The 15,641-nt window shown below is 44.7% G+C and overlaps 1 protein-coding gene across 1 annotated transcript in view; it reads left to right on the top strand.

Annotated features, from left to right (window-relative positions):
* Positions 1–1,837: 1,837 nt before the first annotated feature.
* PADI4 (peptidyl arginine deiminase, type IV) overlaps positions 1,838–15,641 on the top strand; it is a 46,596-nt gene continuing 32,792 nt past the window's right edge. The window contains exon 1 of the mRNA XM_006866408.1: positions 1,838–1,929. Coding sequence (XP_006866470.1) covers positions 1,838–1,929 — 92 coding nt within the window. The remainder of the gene's footprint in view (positions 1,930–15,641) is intronic.

Raw genomic sequence — 15,641 nt, 5'->3', positions numbered from 1 at the left:
CTTAATTACTAATGCAAATGCTCTACTTTGAAACCAAAGCAAACAAAACACAGCATCCCCAACCACAATGCTCCTTTCTAGATCCCTGTGCATGGACCCTCTGGTTTTTCCCTGTTGGGGCCTGTCTAGTCCTCTCACTCGGCACCCCATGGGCAGACAAAGCCTGACACCAAAGGCCCAAATGTAACCACAGCTCTGTGGCTGAGTGAGTGTCCTGGTGGCAGCTCTGTCTAGTCTGACACCCAAAAGTCCCAGCAAAAGACAGGCACCCTGAAGTGTGCAGAGAACACTGGCTTCCAGACCAGCTCAGCCATGCACTGGCTATGGGGCCTTGGACAGGCACTTGTCTTCTCTGAGCCTCAATTTTCCCTTCTGACAAATGGGTAGCAATAATACATGCATAGGAGCTCTGGTAGCATGTTGTTGTTGTTGTTGTTGTTGTTAAGTGCCGTCGAGTCAGTTCCGACCCATAGTGACCCAGTACAGGGTTTCCGAGGGTATAAATCTTTACGGGAGTAGAAAGCCTCATCTTTCTCCTGCGGAGTGGTGGGCAGTTTCAAACCGCTAACCTTAAGGTTCGCAGCACGATTCATAACCACTACGCTACCAGAAGTCCTTCTGGTAGCATAGTGGTTACAAATCGGCTGCGAACGTCAAGGTCAGCGGTTCGAAACTACCAGCGTTACGCAGGAGGAAGATGAGACTTTCTGCTCCCGTAAAGATTTACACCCTCGGAAACCTGTACCAGGTGGCTATGAGTCGGAACTGAGTCCACGGCACATAACCACCACCACCATATCTTGTGGAGTCCTGATGTAGCACTGTCCGACAAATCACTGGACCCCAAGGTCGGTTGCAAGGTCAGCAGTTCAAACTCACCAGCTGCTCCTTGGAAATCCTGTACAGGGTCGCTATGACTCAAAGGCACTTTACAACAAGAACACATACGTTGTACCGTAGTGAGAGTTCTTTTGTTGCATGTTGTTACATTGGTTCCTACTCATTGTGACCCTATATAGAGTTTCTGAGAGTGGCTGGTGGGTTTGAACTGCTGACCCTTCTGTTACTAGTCCAGTGCTTATCCTACAGCATCACAAGTAGATATGACAAAGTCTGAAAAGTATGCATGGCATAGACAGGTAGCTGAGAACCACCCCACACTCTAGAACTCCAGTGCTTTCTAGCTGTGTGACTTCTCTGTACCTCAGTTTCTTTCCCGGTAATGTGGGGATGTTAATGGTATCAACGTCAGGGTGAGGTAGGGGGATAGTAAGAATGCCTTTTTCCTAACCCTGCTATCATGAGCGACTCCAGACCAAGTACACGCAGGTGCCTGGCACACAGGGCACATTGAAGAAGAGGTTGCTGCCATGTGGTTAACCCAGCCTGCAGAGACTTGCCCCACGCCTCGTATAGCCAGGGCTGTGACCTCTTGCTTAAAATCCTGACCTTCCTGCTTATGTTGCTTTCTCTTCTCAGATGCCCTTGTTTGGCACAGTTGGGTGGATGTAGATGGTCATGGGCACCCAGCTGGGCGGGGTCACGGCAGGAGGGCTCAGAACTGCACCCAGGTGAGAGCTTCCTCACGGAAGAGTGAGCCTGCTCCCCCTCCCCGCCAGCACCTCCCAGAACACTGAGCAAGTTGACTGCTTCTGATCCTGGCACTGAGAGGGCTGTCCGAGGGGCAGAGGAGGGCAGAGTACCCGCCCTGGACCTAAGCGGGAGGGGCTGAGGCCATGGGCCTCCACCACAGGCGCTGACTCATGGCCTCTGCTGGGCGGTATAAAGGAACCAGCCCGGGGGCTTCCTGCAGCAGGAGGGACGTGCAGGCTGGATAATGGCCCAGGGGGCAGTAATCTGCGTGGTTCCAGAGCGGCCCACCCATGCTGTGTGTGTGCTGGGCACCGAGTCTCGAGTCAACATCCTCAGGTGAGAACAGGGCCTTTCAGGGACAGGTGGCGGGTCCAGGGATGCTGTACAAGGCTGTCCTGCCAACACAGAATGTGTGCTTGGCTCCAACTCCAGGCTCTAGTCTTGGTAGCCACTGCCAGGAGAACAGCTGGCTGGGATAAGACCTGAGAGGTCTGGAGAGGTGCCGAGGCTCACTGCAGTGGGCTCTTGACCCTTACACAAGTACAAGTTCCTGTGCACCTCACCATGAAGAATTATTGGGAAGCAAACAAGGTCTGATTCCTCTCAGAAAGTGTCTGTGACTTGCCTAAGGTCATAGAGCTAGAGAGTTCTGGAAGCAAGGCTAGAACCTAGGCCTTCTGATTGACAAGAACCTGGTTGAAGGTACATTTTGTTATTTCACATCTCTCAGCAAAGCCCTGCTCTTAGTTAACTGGGCAGCAATGAGCAACTAAACCTCAGTTTCCTAATCTGTGAAATAGGAGAGAATAGGATACCCACTTCATAAGGTGGTTATAGGGGTTAAATGTGAATAAATGGGAAGATGTTTGTTGCACTCATAGCAGACTGGTACATTTGGATAGTTGATCATTCATTCATTTATTCAGCAAATAGTAATTGAGTATCGACTATGTACCAAGCCATGTGCCAGACTCTGGGGTAAACCAGATGGTTGAGGGACATTCTCCGGGTGTGTATGTGATGGTCATGGTTATTATCAGTAATAGGAATGGCAGCCCTGGTCTTCCATCCCAGGCAGGAACATTTTCTTGGAAGCAGTGGACAGAGGGCACTGGGTGACATGGTCAGAAAGGGTGACACCAAAATGATCGTCTTATAAAATGTTGGTGCAATGTTTCACCAGAAATGTTTTTTTTTTTTTTTTTCTTCTAGTTTTGTTTTTTTTTTTTTTTTTCATAAAAATATTACTGTAGTTAGCTATGGGAGTCCTGGTGTGGTGCTGTGGGCTAATGCATCAGATTGTAAAGTCGTTTGAACTGCAAGGTTGGTGATTCAAACTCTCTAGCTGCTCCTTGGAAACCCTATACAGGGTCTCAATGGGTCGGAATCGACTCAATGGCACTTAACAACAACAACAGTTAGTTATGACAACAAAAGTATTTTTCATAAGCCCAACTCTTCCCCAATTGTATTTTGAGTGCCTTCCAACCTAAGGGGCTCATCATCCGGCACTATTCCAGACAATGTTCTGCTGTTATTGATAAAGTTTTCAGGGACTGCGTTTTCAGAAACAGACTGCCTCATCCTTCTTCCTAGTCTGTCTTTGTGTTCAGAAGCTGTACTGACACCTGTCCACTATAGGTGACCCTGAAGTTATCTGACATACTTGTGGCATAGCTTCCAGCGTCACAGCAACACACAAGCCACCACAGTACAACAACTGGGTCAACAAGATGTGGATACTAAGGCTCAGAGGAGTGAGAACACCTGCCCAGGTTCACCTAACTTAAAGATAGCAAAATCGGGAGACTGGCCCTGATGGGCACTTCTCCCAGGTGACTAAACTCATGCCATTTCTGAAGGGCTTCGATAAGGCCTGGAGCAGGTGGGAACCCCAAGAGGTACCAACCCCAGAAGATGGTAGGCACTCTGAAGCCCATCAGTGGATTTCTCTTCCTGCTACCATATCTTTCTTAACAAGAAACCACTTGGTGTGATGGCAAGGAGCAAGGGCAAGTCTGTTCATGTCTCTGTGCCTCAATTTTTCCATCTGTAAAATGGGAACACTAACCCCCCTACCCTGCTGGGTTATAGGAAGGATTAAATTACAATTACATCATGCATGCCAAGGGTCCAGCAGAGTGACCCCCTTTCCTTTAAGATTGCAGGAGTCACTGTATGTGAGAGTGTTGCAGATGGTAGATGTTGTCCAACTGGTGGTCATTTGTAGGAAACGTTAGACGTAGTTGAAGGAATGAGGTCATTTGTCTGAGGCTCAGTTTTTCAGTGCTGGTAGTACACAGAGTATTAGAAATTATGAGAAGATACAGTTCTTGATTGTATGTGCACCAACATAAGGACCTCTGGTAGTGTAGAGGTCAGCAGTTCAAAACTATCGGCAGTTGTGTGGGAGAAAGATGAGGCTTGCTGCTCCCGTAAAGATTTACAGCCTCGGAAACGCTATACAGGGTGGCTATGAGCCAGAACCGATTCCATAACACACCACCACCACCACCACCACCATGCTCAAATGTACACACACGTGTACGTGCACAGTCTCACACAGGTGTGAACACACACACGCACACACAGTGAAGAGTCCCCATTTAACTAAGAAAGTTACTTGTTTAGGACCTGAATGAATGTGGAAAACAGTCAAATGAAAAAGCACACCTTCTAGGGTCAGATTCCAACCTCACCTAGCCTGTTGGGGTCCCAGTTTCCCCATTGGGCAGACTGGCTGTGGGGCTGAAGGTGGTGACTGGAAAGCCCCAGCAGGTAGCAAGACCAGCCCTTGTGGCCTCCAGGAAACCACCTGGGCCAGAGAGAGCAGAGACTGATAAAACATACAGTCCAGGTACCCTGTGTCTTTCGGTCCCAGATTGCAGTCTCTTGAGGTCCTTGATTCATTAGTTCACAATCCTGTTCTACCCAGCACATGGCATGTCTCGCTCCTGTCCTCTCCTCCCAGCTGGGCAGGCTGCCTTATCATGCAGCTATGTGAATACTAAGGAAAATAGCCAACTATGGAGCCAAGAGCAAGAGTCTCTGGGCTTTGCCTGTAAAACATAGGCTGCTCTGAAATTTCAGTTTGGCCAAGTACAAAGTAGACCCAGGCCCTGAGCAGTAGGGTGCCAGGTTCTGCTATGACATTCCTGGGCCCCTTCCTCTCCTCTGTGCAGAGGCTGGCCTCCTGCTATTTGTTCTTACTATTATTATCTGCAGTCCCTGCATGGAGCAAATGGACAAGCAATGGACTACTGGCCAGAAGGTTGATCCTTCAAACCCAGCCACATGCACCTTGGAAGACAGGCCTAGTGACCTACTTAGGAAAGGTTACAGCCTTGAAACCCTGATGGAGCAGTCCTGTTCCACAAGCATGAGGTCATCATGAATTGGTGTTAACTCCATGGCAACCAGTAACAACAAAATGATTCTCTAGCCACCATTTATAGAGATCACACACCAAACTGCTAGGTCTCCCAGCAACCCGGGAAGCAGTAGAGAACTGAGACCCAGCTAGGATCAGTGGTAAGCCAAGCAGCTTGTCAGAGCGACCTGAGATGGTGGTCACTTTCCATCCTGGGCTGACCTAGGAGTGGGTTCCATTGAACAGCAGAGCCACCAACCACAGGTAAAAGCCTCTTGCTGTCTAGTGGACAGGCCCACCCTATGCGGTTGTTACACCTGAATAGTCTGAGCTAGAATCTTCCTGACCCAGCAGTCAGGGCACTGAGACCCAGGTCAGGGCAGAGCAGAAACCCCTCCCTCAACAACAATCCAGCCCATCCCAGTTCCCCAGCCTGTACTGTTGGCATGAGGGCCAGGCTGGGCACAGGAGGGGGTGAGGGGACAACAGCTTTTTGTTTAGCAGATGTAGATCCATGCTCATGACAAAGAGGATGAGGAGACACCCAGAAAGCGAAGCCCAGATCGATCCTCCCACTGCAGAAACCACCCTCCTCACAACCAGGAATCCCTCTGACCAGGCAGTGGGCCCCACCCAGATGTGTCTCCCAGCACATAGCGGGGGGCTGATGGGTTGGATGGATAAGTGGGCAGACTGGGCCTGTGCTCTTTATGTGATTGTTAAATGACTGGAATAAAGTTGAGGACACAGAAAGAATGTACTCATCTTTATGCGCCCGAAGTTCCTGGTGCCCAGTCAAAGGCTTTTTGCAACAGAAGAGAGAAGGAGAGCAGGAGGAGGTAGAACAAAGATGGGGAGAGCAAGAATGAGAGAGCGAGACAGGTGGAGGGAGAGAGAAATGTCACAGCCATGTGGACCTCTTGTCATTATTATCCCTTGCCCTGGTGGTGCAGCACGGTTACTACCGGAAAGGTTGGCAGTTTGAACCTGCCAGCCACTCCATAGGAGAATCCATAGTGATTCCACTGTGTTCTGTAGGAGTCAGCATCTACTCGCAATAATGAGTTTGGTTGTGAGGGAGTTGACATCTCAGGTCACTGGGGCACAACTGTCTCATTTCTAAGGCTCTTCAGGAGGGACATCCCATTGCCTCGTTTGGTCAAACACTCGTGACTCCAGCGTATACTCAGAGTGTGAATTCAACAAAGGGGAGAGGAGGGGAAGAGGAAGAGAGAACTTCCCAGAAATGAGTGAGCCAAACCCCACACATTGCACATTTCACATACCTTCTACTGTAACCTTGTGAAAGAGGGATCCTTTTTTCATTTTCAGCTGAGAAAATTCTGGATCATGCAGGGAGATAGAGCCATAGCCCAGGTCCCCAAACTTCAGCAGTGCCCACAGTTTAGACCCACCCTCTGCTCCCCTCAGCCCACGCACCCTCCCTCAGTGACTTCACAGCCCTCGGGGGCTGCACCTGTCACCTGGCCCCAATGACTCCCTGACCCTTCCTTGTTTGGCCTCCACCCACGGCTGCCTTCATCTGAAGCACCACCTGGTCGACCAACTGGTAAGAAAACCAACCTGACCACCTTCACTTTCCTGGTCCTTATGACAAACCTGCCTCCCACATTTTCCTTCCAACCTCACTTACATCCCTTCCCCATCTCCCCAGCTCCAGACAATGTGTGCATTGCAGTGGAGAGTTGGGGCAGAAGCAGAGGTTCTGGGTGGGATCCCAGTTTCACTGCTCCCAAGCTGTGTGGCTGGTTACAGTGGACAGAGTGCCTTGGGATCTCAGTGTTATCTGTGAAATGAGGAGAGTGGGGTCCACGTTGCATGCTTCTGTGAATGAGCACTAAAGCTACACACAAGAAAGGTCAGGCTCATAGTTATCCTCATCCAATAGTGCATTGTTTGACTCCAGCCCCAGTTTCTTCATCTAAAAAGGAAAACAATAAAAGTGCGTACATCCAGAGTTGGTGTGGAGCTGTATGTAAAGTGGTTTGTTATTGTTGCTATGTGCTGTAGAGTCCCTTCTTGCTCATAATGACCCTATATAGGGTTTCTGAGGCTGTACATCTTTTCAGGAGCAGAAAGTCTGGTGGGTTCAAACCCCTGGCCTTGTGATTCGGAGTCCAGTGTTAATACTACGGAACCGCCATGCCCCTGTAAACTCATTCACACAGTTCTTAATATAGTTGTTGTTGGAGTCCTGGTGTAGCACTGTAGGATAAGCACTCAACCACAAGGTCAGCTTAAACCACAAGGTTAATGGTTCAAACTCACCAGCCACCCCTTAGGAATCCCATATAGGATAGCTATAGGTCGGAACCAACTCAATGGCACCTAACAACAGCAAATAATGATACAGCTGTTGTTGTTAGGTGCCATCAAGTTGTTTCCGACTCATAGCAACCTTATGCACAACAGAATGAAATACTGCTTGGTCCTGTGCCATCCTGAAAAATCATTGTTAATCTTGAGCCCATTGCTTGCTGCCACTTCGTCACTGCATCGCATTGGGGGTACTCCTCTTCTTCACTGACCCTCCACTTTACCAAGAATGAAGTTCTTTTCTAGGGACAGGTCCTTTCTGATAACATGCCCAGAGTTTTGCCATCCTGACTTACAGGGAGCATTCTGGCTGTACTTCCAACACAAATTTGTTTGTTCTTCTGACAGTCTATGGTACTTTTGATATTCTTCTCCAACACCATAATTCAAACACATCAACTCTTCTACGATCTTTTGTATTCGTTTCATATGCATATGAGGCTATTAAAAAAAAGTATGGCTTGGTCCATTTGCACCCTACTCCTCAAACCGACATCTTTACTCTTACAAAAACTTTTAAGAGGTCTTGTGCAGCAGATTTGCCTAATGCAGTACCTAATTTGATTTCTTGGCTGCTTGGAGCATTGTTTGCAGTCCGAAGCAAAATGAACTCTTTGCACTGACCTAGCCAATGGGGACTAGAGTTAAAGTGAAACCACCAGTCCGTCTGAAGTTGGGGGAGGTGTGCGAGAACTCCCAAACTTGCAGCTAATACCCATTTGACCTAGCTTGGATGACTTGCTGACCAGAACTTGCTCAGATGAAGATGAAGTTTGATACAGGGAGCAAGTGTAAATTGCTACAACTTGATGAACTGGACCTTTGCTTATGGATGAAGTTGCCCAAAATTCCAACCAAAAGAGAAGGATCCTTCATATCAAAGATCAAACATGCCTCCTCAGTACACTTGGTTGTTAGGGACAGGCAACTTAGACTTCAACTATCAAAATTAGGAGGGCTATAAAGTCACAGGAGTCCTGGTGTGGCACCGTGGGCTAATGCGTCAGACTGCAAAGTCATTTGAACTGCAAGGTCGGTGGTTCAAGCTCACCAGCTGCTCCTTGGAAACCATATACAAGGTTGCTTTGGGTCGGAACAGACTCGATGGCACTTAACAACAAATAAAGGCACAAAGTGACTGGCTTACAAGCTTTCATGAGTGTGCTTAGTGTTAGAACAGGGTGGAAAAGATAGAATTTCCACTGAATAATTTTTCTCTTGTCCAGATGGGTCTAGTGATGAGGGGGATAGGATATTATGATTCAATTGTGAGTAATTGTTAGCAGGACTTTTTTGTGAGCGATTGTCATACTGTAAATGTAGAAGAGTTGCAACTAAAAGGAGGAGCAGTTAATCTGTCACATCAGGAACAGGGGACCCTAGGACCATCATGAGCATGAGAGGAGCGAGGGATTCTAACCAGAGAAGCAGTGACAACAGAGATGGTGGCAGAGAAGATGGCATAGACAGACAGAGGAGCAGAGGACTATAGGCCCATGAACTGAGGAAAGTACCCTTTGGACATTTAAACGAATATATATTTTCAAAGTGGTATGTGTACATCACACACATGGTGCTGTGGGTTAATGCACCAGACTGTAAAGCTGTTTGAACTTCAAGGTCCATAGTTCAAGCTCACCAGCTGCACCTTGGAAACCCTATACAGGGTTGCTATGGGTCGGAACTGACTCGACGGCACTTAACAACAACAAATGTACATTAAAAAAAAAAAAGGTAATAGAGGTAAATACTGTTAGCTGATGGTGCATGGAGGGGATTGTAATCATTGCAATGATTTATTCAATGTAAAATGGGTGATCTGCCCTGTAAACTTTCACTCACTCAATTCACAATAAAAGCTTTTTTATTTAAAAAAATACGAAATCTTTGTCAACTTCAGTCTTTTCTCCATTTATCATGATGTTATTTATTGGACCATTGATGAGGATTTTTGTCTTCTTTACATTGGGGTGTAATCCATACTAAAGGCTATGGTCTTTGATCTTCATCAGTAAATATTTTAAGTCCTTTTCCCTTTCAGCAAGAAAGGTTGTGTCATCTGCATATCAAAAGTTGTTAATGAGTCTTCCTTCACTCCTGATGCCATGTTCTTCTTCATCTAATCCAGTTTCTCAGATCATATGCTCAGTACACACCTTTCCTGATTTTAAATCATCCAGCGTCTCCTTGTTCTGTTCAAATGTATGCCTCTCGGTCTATGTACAGTTTCCTCATGAGCACAATTAAGGGTTCTGGAATACCAATTCTTCCCAATGTATCTATATTTTGCCATGATCTACACAGTCAAAAGCCTTTGCATAGTCAGTAAAGCAAAGATAAACATCTTTCTGGTATGCTCTGCTTTCAGCCAAGATCCATCTGATGTCAGAAATAATATCCCTAGTTCCACATTCTCTTCTGAATCAGCTTGAATTTCTGGCAGGTCTCTGTCAATGTACTGTTGTATCTTTAGCAAAATTTTATTTGCATGTGATATTAATGGTATTGTTAGATTACTTATGCATTCTGTTGGGTTACTTCTCTTTGGAATGGGCACAAATATGGATCTCTTCCAATAGGTTGGCCTTCCAATAGCTGTCTTCCAGATTTCTTAACATAGATGAATGAATGCCTCCAGTGCTGCATCAATTTGTTGAAATATTTAGATTTGTAGTTCATCAATTCCTAGAACCTTGTTTTTGCCAATGCCTTCAGTGCATCTTGGAGTGCTTCCTTCAATATCATTGGTTATTAATCATATGCTACCTCTTGAAATGGTTGAGCATTGACCATTTCTTTTTGGTACAGTGACTCAGTGTATTCCTTCCATCTTCTTGTTTTATTTTTAAAAAAACTTTATTGTAGATTGGGTGAAAGTTTACAGACAAGATTATCAGCTCTACATTCAACAAACCATACACCTTGCTTCATCTCAATGATTACAGTTCCATTTCTGCAACATCATTTATCCCACTTCCTCTCTGTGGCTCCCCATTTATATCTTATATTTCACAAATGAACAATTGAGTTATAAGATCCTATCCCTACCTTCTTTCACCAGATCCATCTGGGAAAGAGAGAAACTATTCAGTGGGAATTCTACCTTATCATCCTCATTCTGCAACTCAGCACACTCATGAAAGTTTATAAACCAGACATTTCGTGCCTTTGTAGTCTCCATCACCAGTGTCTAATTTTTTTTGATAGCCAGTGTATACATTTCTCATTCCTATCAACCTAGTACACTGAGGAAGAAAAGTTGTTCCATGATATGAAGAATCCTTCCATTCCAGCAAAATTCTAGTTTGTTAAATTGTAGCAATTTGCACTTTTCTTAGTTGTTGCTGTTAAGTGCTGTCGAGTTGATTCCGACCCATAGCGACCCTGTATAGAGTGTCTGAGGAGCAGCTGGTGAGCTTGAACCACCACCCTTGCAGTTCAAATGGGTTTACAGTCTGGCACATTAACCCATGTTAGTACCAAACATCTTTATCTTAACTCAGGTTGAGTTCTGGTCAACTAGCCATCCAAGCTAAGTTGCATGGGTCCTAGCTGCAAATTTGGGAGTTCACACACACCTCCCTACACTTCAGACCAGCTGGCCACTTCATTCTCAGCTCTAGTCCTCAGTGGCTAGGTCGGTTCACATGGACTCAGGAGTTCACACATCTTCCTCTCATCTCAAGGCCAACGAGTGCCAGTGGAACATGTCCAAACTCAGTCTGTGTCTTCATTGCTGTATTCCCTCCACTTGCACTCACAAGTAGACCCAGGTGGTCATCAGCAAGCATCCTAGACTGCTCATGGATTCCCTTTAAGTATCAGTCCTAGATGGGGGTTTTCTCTTATAGGCTGACTTTCTTTCCTTGATGCCTCCAAAGCAAACAGCTTGCTTATATTCAAACAGCCAAACAGTCTGCTTTTTTTTCTTCTTCTTCTTCTTCTTCAGGTCTTTCTTTCAATAAGAATCTTTTGTTCTTCCAGCAGTTCTAGGGTGGTCTGCATGTTGTTGCAAATGGGAATATCCCAACTCAGAAGGTTCTAAGTGGTGCTCTGGATTTCCCCCTAAGGCCCCATAATCTACAAAGGTTTAGCAAGAAGCCCATTTCCCTGGGCAAATTCTATTTCCCCTTTCAACAAATCCAATCAGTTTCCTTTCATCTTTTTGTGATGCTTTTGGCATCCTTCAATATTTTGCCCATAGAATTCTTCAATATTGCAAATTGAGGGTTGGATTTTTTTCTTCAGTTCTTTCAACTTGAGAAATGCTGAATGTCTTACCTTTTGGTTTTCTAGCTCCAAGTCTTTGCATGTTTCATTATAGTATTTGACTCTGTCTTCCTGAGCTGCTCTTGGAAATTTTCTGCTCACCTCTTTTATTTCCTCATTTCTTTCACTTACTTTTTAGCATCTCTATGCTGGAGAGCAGAGTCCTGGTGTGGCGCTGTGGGTTAATGTGCCAGACTGCAAAGCTGTTTGAACTGCATGATCAGTGATTCAAGCTCACCAGCTGCTCTTCAGAAACCCTATATAGGGTCGCTATGGGTCAGAATCAACTTGACGGCACTTAACAACAACAACAATGCTGGAGAATAAGTTTCAGAGGATCATCTAACTTCTTTTGGGTCTTTTCTTTCTTTGCTGTCTTTTTAATGACCTTCTACTTTCTTCTTGTATGGTGTTCTTGATGTCATCCCATAACTCTTCTGGTGTTCAGTCATTACTGTCTAATTCACCAAATTTATTCTTGAGATGATGTCTAAATTCAGGTGGGATAGGTTCAAGGTTATATTTTTAACCTCATGGACTTGTTTTAATTTTCTTTAGCTATGACCTGAACTTTCATATGAGCAATGGATGGTCAGTTCCACAGTCTTCCACTGGCCTTGTTTTACCTGATCCTATGGAACTTTTACACTGTCTCTTCATACAGATGTAGTCAATTTGATTCTCATGCATTCTATCTACTCATAAACATCAACATCCTAGCTTGGTGAGCTGAAATGAACTGGCATTGGCCATTCTGAATCTGACAGTCACAAGATTTACTATGCCAGGAATGACAAATTGAAGAATGGCATCACATTCATCATGAAAAAGAACATATCAAGATCTATCTTGAAATACAACACTGCCTGTGATAGGATAATATCCATACACCTACAAGGAAGACCAATTAATAATAACCACTATTATTTAAATTTACGCACCAACCACTAAAGCCAGTGATGATGAAACTGAAGAATTCTACCAACTTCTTCAGTCTGAAATTGATCAAACACACAATCAAGATGTATTGAGAATTACTGGTGATTGGAATGCAAAGGTTGGAAACAAAGAGGAAGGATCAATAGTCAGGAAATATGGCCTTGGTGAGAGAAACAATACTGGAGAGCTCATGGTAGAATTTTGCAAGGCCTATGACTTCTCTGTGAACCACAAAGTCAGCAGTTTGAAACTACCAGCTGCTTCGCAGGAGAAAAATGAGGCTTTTTGCTCCCGTAAAGATTTACAGCCTCGGAAACCCTGTACAGGGTCGCTATGGGTCGGAACCAACTCCATGGCACATAACAACAACAAAATGACTTCTTCATTGTAAACACCTTTTTAAAACAACATAAAAGATGACTATACACATGGATCTCATCATCTGGAATACACAGAAGTCAAATCAACTACATCTGTGAGAAGAGATGGTGGAAAAACTCTGTATTGTCGGTCAAAATAAGGCCAGGGGCAAACTAGAACAGACCATCACCTGCTCATATGCAAGTTCAGGCTGAAGCTCAAGAAAATTAAAATAAGTCCACAGCAGCCAAAATATGACCTTGAACATATCCCACCTGAATTTAGAGATCATCTGAAGAACAGATTTGATTCATTAGTTACTAAAGAATGAAGACAAAAAGAGTTGTGGGATGACATCAAGAACATCATGCAGGAAGAAAGCAAAACATCATTAAGAAGACAAAAAAGAAGGAAAAGAGCAAAATGGATATCGAAAGAGATTCTGAAACTTGTTCTCCAGCATAGAGATGCTAAAGCAAATGGAAGAAATGAGGTGATAGAGCTAAACAGAAAATTTTGAAAGGCAGCTCGAGAACACAAAGTCAAATATAACGTAATGTGCAAAGACCCAGAGTTAGAAAAACAAAATGGAAGAACACCCTCAGCATTTCTCAAGCTGAGGGAACTAAAGAAAAAAGCCTCGACTTGTGATGTTGAATGATACTATGGGCAAAGTATTGAACGATGCAGAAAGCATCAAAAGAAGATGGAAGGAATACACAAAGTCACTGTACCAAAAAGAAATGGTCAATGTTCAACCACTTTAAGACATAGCATACAATCAAGAGCCAATGATCCTGAAGGAAGAAGCCCTAAGTGCATTGAAGGCATTGGCAAAGAACAAGGCACCAGGAATTGATGGAATACACATTGAAATCTTTCAACAAACTGGTGAAGCACCGGAGGCACTCACTCATCTATGCCAAAAAATTTGGAAGGCAACTACCTGGCCAACTGACTGGCAGAGATCTATATTTGTGCCCATTCCAAAAGAGATGACCCAAAGGAATGCAGAAATCACCAGACAATATCATTAATAATGGATGCAAATAAAATTTTGCTAAAGATAATTCAAAAATGGCTGCAAATGTACATTGAGAGAGAACTGCCAGCAGTTCAAGCCAGATTAAGAATAGGACATGGAATGAGGGATATTATTGCTGATGTCAGATTAATCTTGACTGAAAGCAGAGATTACCAGAAAGATATTACCTGTGCAAAGGCTTTTGATTGTGTGGATCATGACAAGCTATGGACAACATTTTGAAGTATGAGTATTCCAGAACACTTAATTGTGCTCATGAGGAATCTGTACCTGGACCAAGAGGCAGTTGTTCGAACAGAACATGGGAACACTGAATGTTTTAAAATTAAGAAAGGTGTGTGACAAGATTGTGTTCTTTCACCATACTTATTCAACCTGTATGCTGAGCAAATAATCCGAGGAGCCTGGCTTCTATGAAGAAAAATGTGGTATCAGGATTGGAGGAAGACTCATTAACAACGTGCGATATGCAGATGATACAACCTTGCTTGCTGAAAGTGAAGAGGACTTAAAACACTTACTGATCAAGATCAAAGAGCACAGCCTTCAGTTTGTATCGCACCCCAATGTAAAGAAAACAAAAATCCTCACCACAACACCGATATCAATGGAGAAAAGATTTAAGTTGTCAAAGACTTCATTTTGCTTAGATCAGCCATCAACATTCATGGGAGCAGCAATAAGAAACTAAATGACTTATTGCATTAGGCAAATCTGCTGTAAAGTGTTCAAGAGTTCAAGAGCAAAGATGTCAGTTAGAGGGCTAAGGTGCGCCTGACCCAAGTCATGGTATTTTCAATAATCTCACATATGTGTGGAAGTTGGACAGTGACTAAGGAAGATCACAGACGAACTGGTGCATTTAGTTATGGTGTTGGAGGAGAATATTAAAAGTACCATGGACTGCCAGAAAAACAAACAAATCTGGGTTGGAAGAAGTATAGCCAGAGAGCTCCTTGGAAGCCAGGATGGCCAAACTTTGTCTCATACTTCAGACATGTTGTCAGGAGGGACCAGTCACAGGATAAGGATATCATGTTTGGTAAAGTGGAGGGTCAGCAAAAAAGAGGAAGATCCCCAGCGAGATGGACTGGCAAAGTGGATGGATTGGCAGCATCAATGGGCTCAAGTGTGGCAACAGTTGTGAGGTTGGCCCAGGACCGGACAGTGTTTTGTTCTATTGTGCATAGGCTCACTTTCAGAATTGCATGAAGAGCCCCTTAAAACACAAACTGCTGGGTCCCACCTTGATCTGGGTGGGATTCAAGAGTCTGAATTTCTAACAAATTCCCAGGTGATGCTAATGCTGCTGTTCTGGGAACCACACTTTGAGAACCACTGGTCTGTGGAAAAGCACAGTGTTGGCACAGCAGAGTGGGGACAGCAGCCACAGTGTGGTAGACATCAGGCTTGGCTGCAGGGGAGCCGGTGATCAGTCACAGGGCCTGGACAAGACACTTTCCTCCCTCTAAGCCTCAGTTTTCTCATCTGTAAAATAGGAGTAACAACACCCTAGGATGGTTATGAAAGCTTGCACATTGTTACCATGCTCAACAGGTTTCAGCAGAGCTCCCACACTAAGGTGGACTAAGAAGAAATCGAGTTCCCAGCAATCTACTTCCAAAGACCCTATGTTGTTGTTATGTGCCATCGAGTCGGTTCCGACCCATAGCGACCCTGTATAGGGTTTCCGAGGGTGTAAATCTTTACAGGAGTAGAAAGCCTCAT

Source organism: Chrysochloris asiatica, unplaced genomic scaffold (assembly GCF_000296735.1).
Source record: "Chrysochloris asiatica unplaced genomic scaffold, ChrAsi1.0 scaffold00090, whole genome shotgun sequence".
NCBI lineage: Eukaryota > Metazoa > Chordata > Mammalia > Afrosoricida > Chrysochloridae > Chrysochloris > Chrysochloris asiatica.
This window is presented reverse-complemented; position numbering and strand designations above follow the sequence as displayed.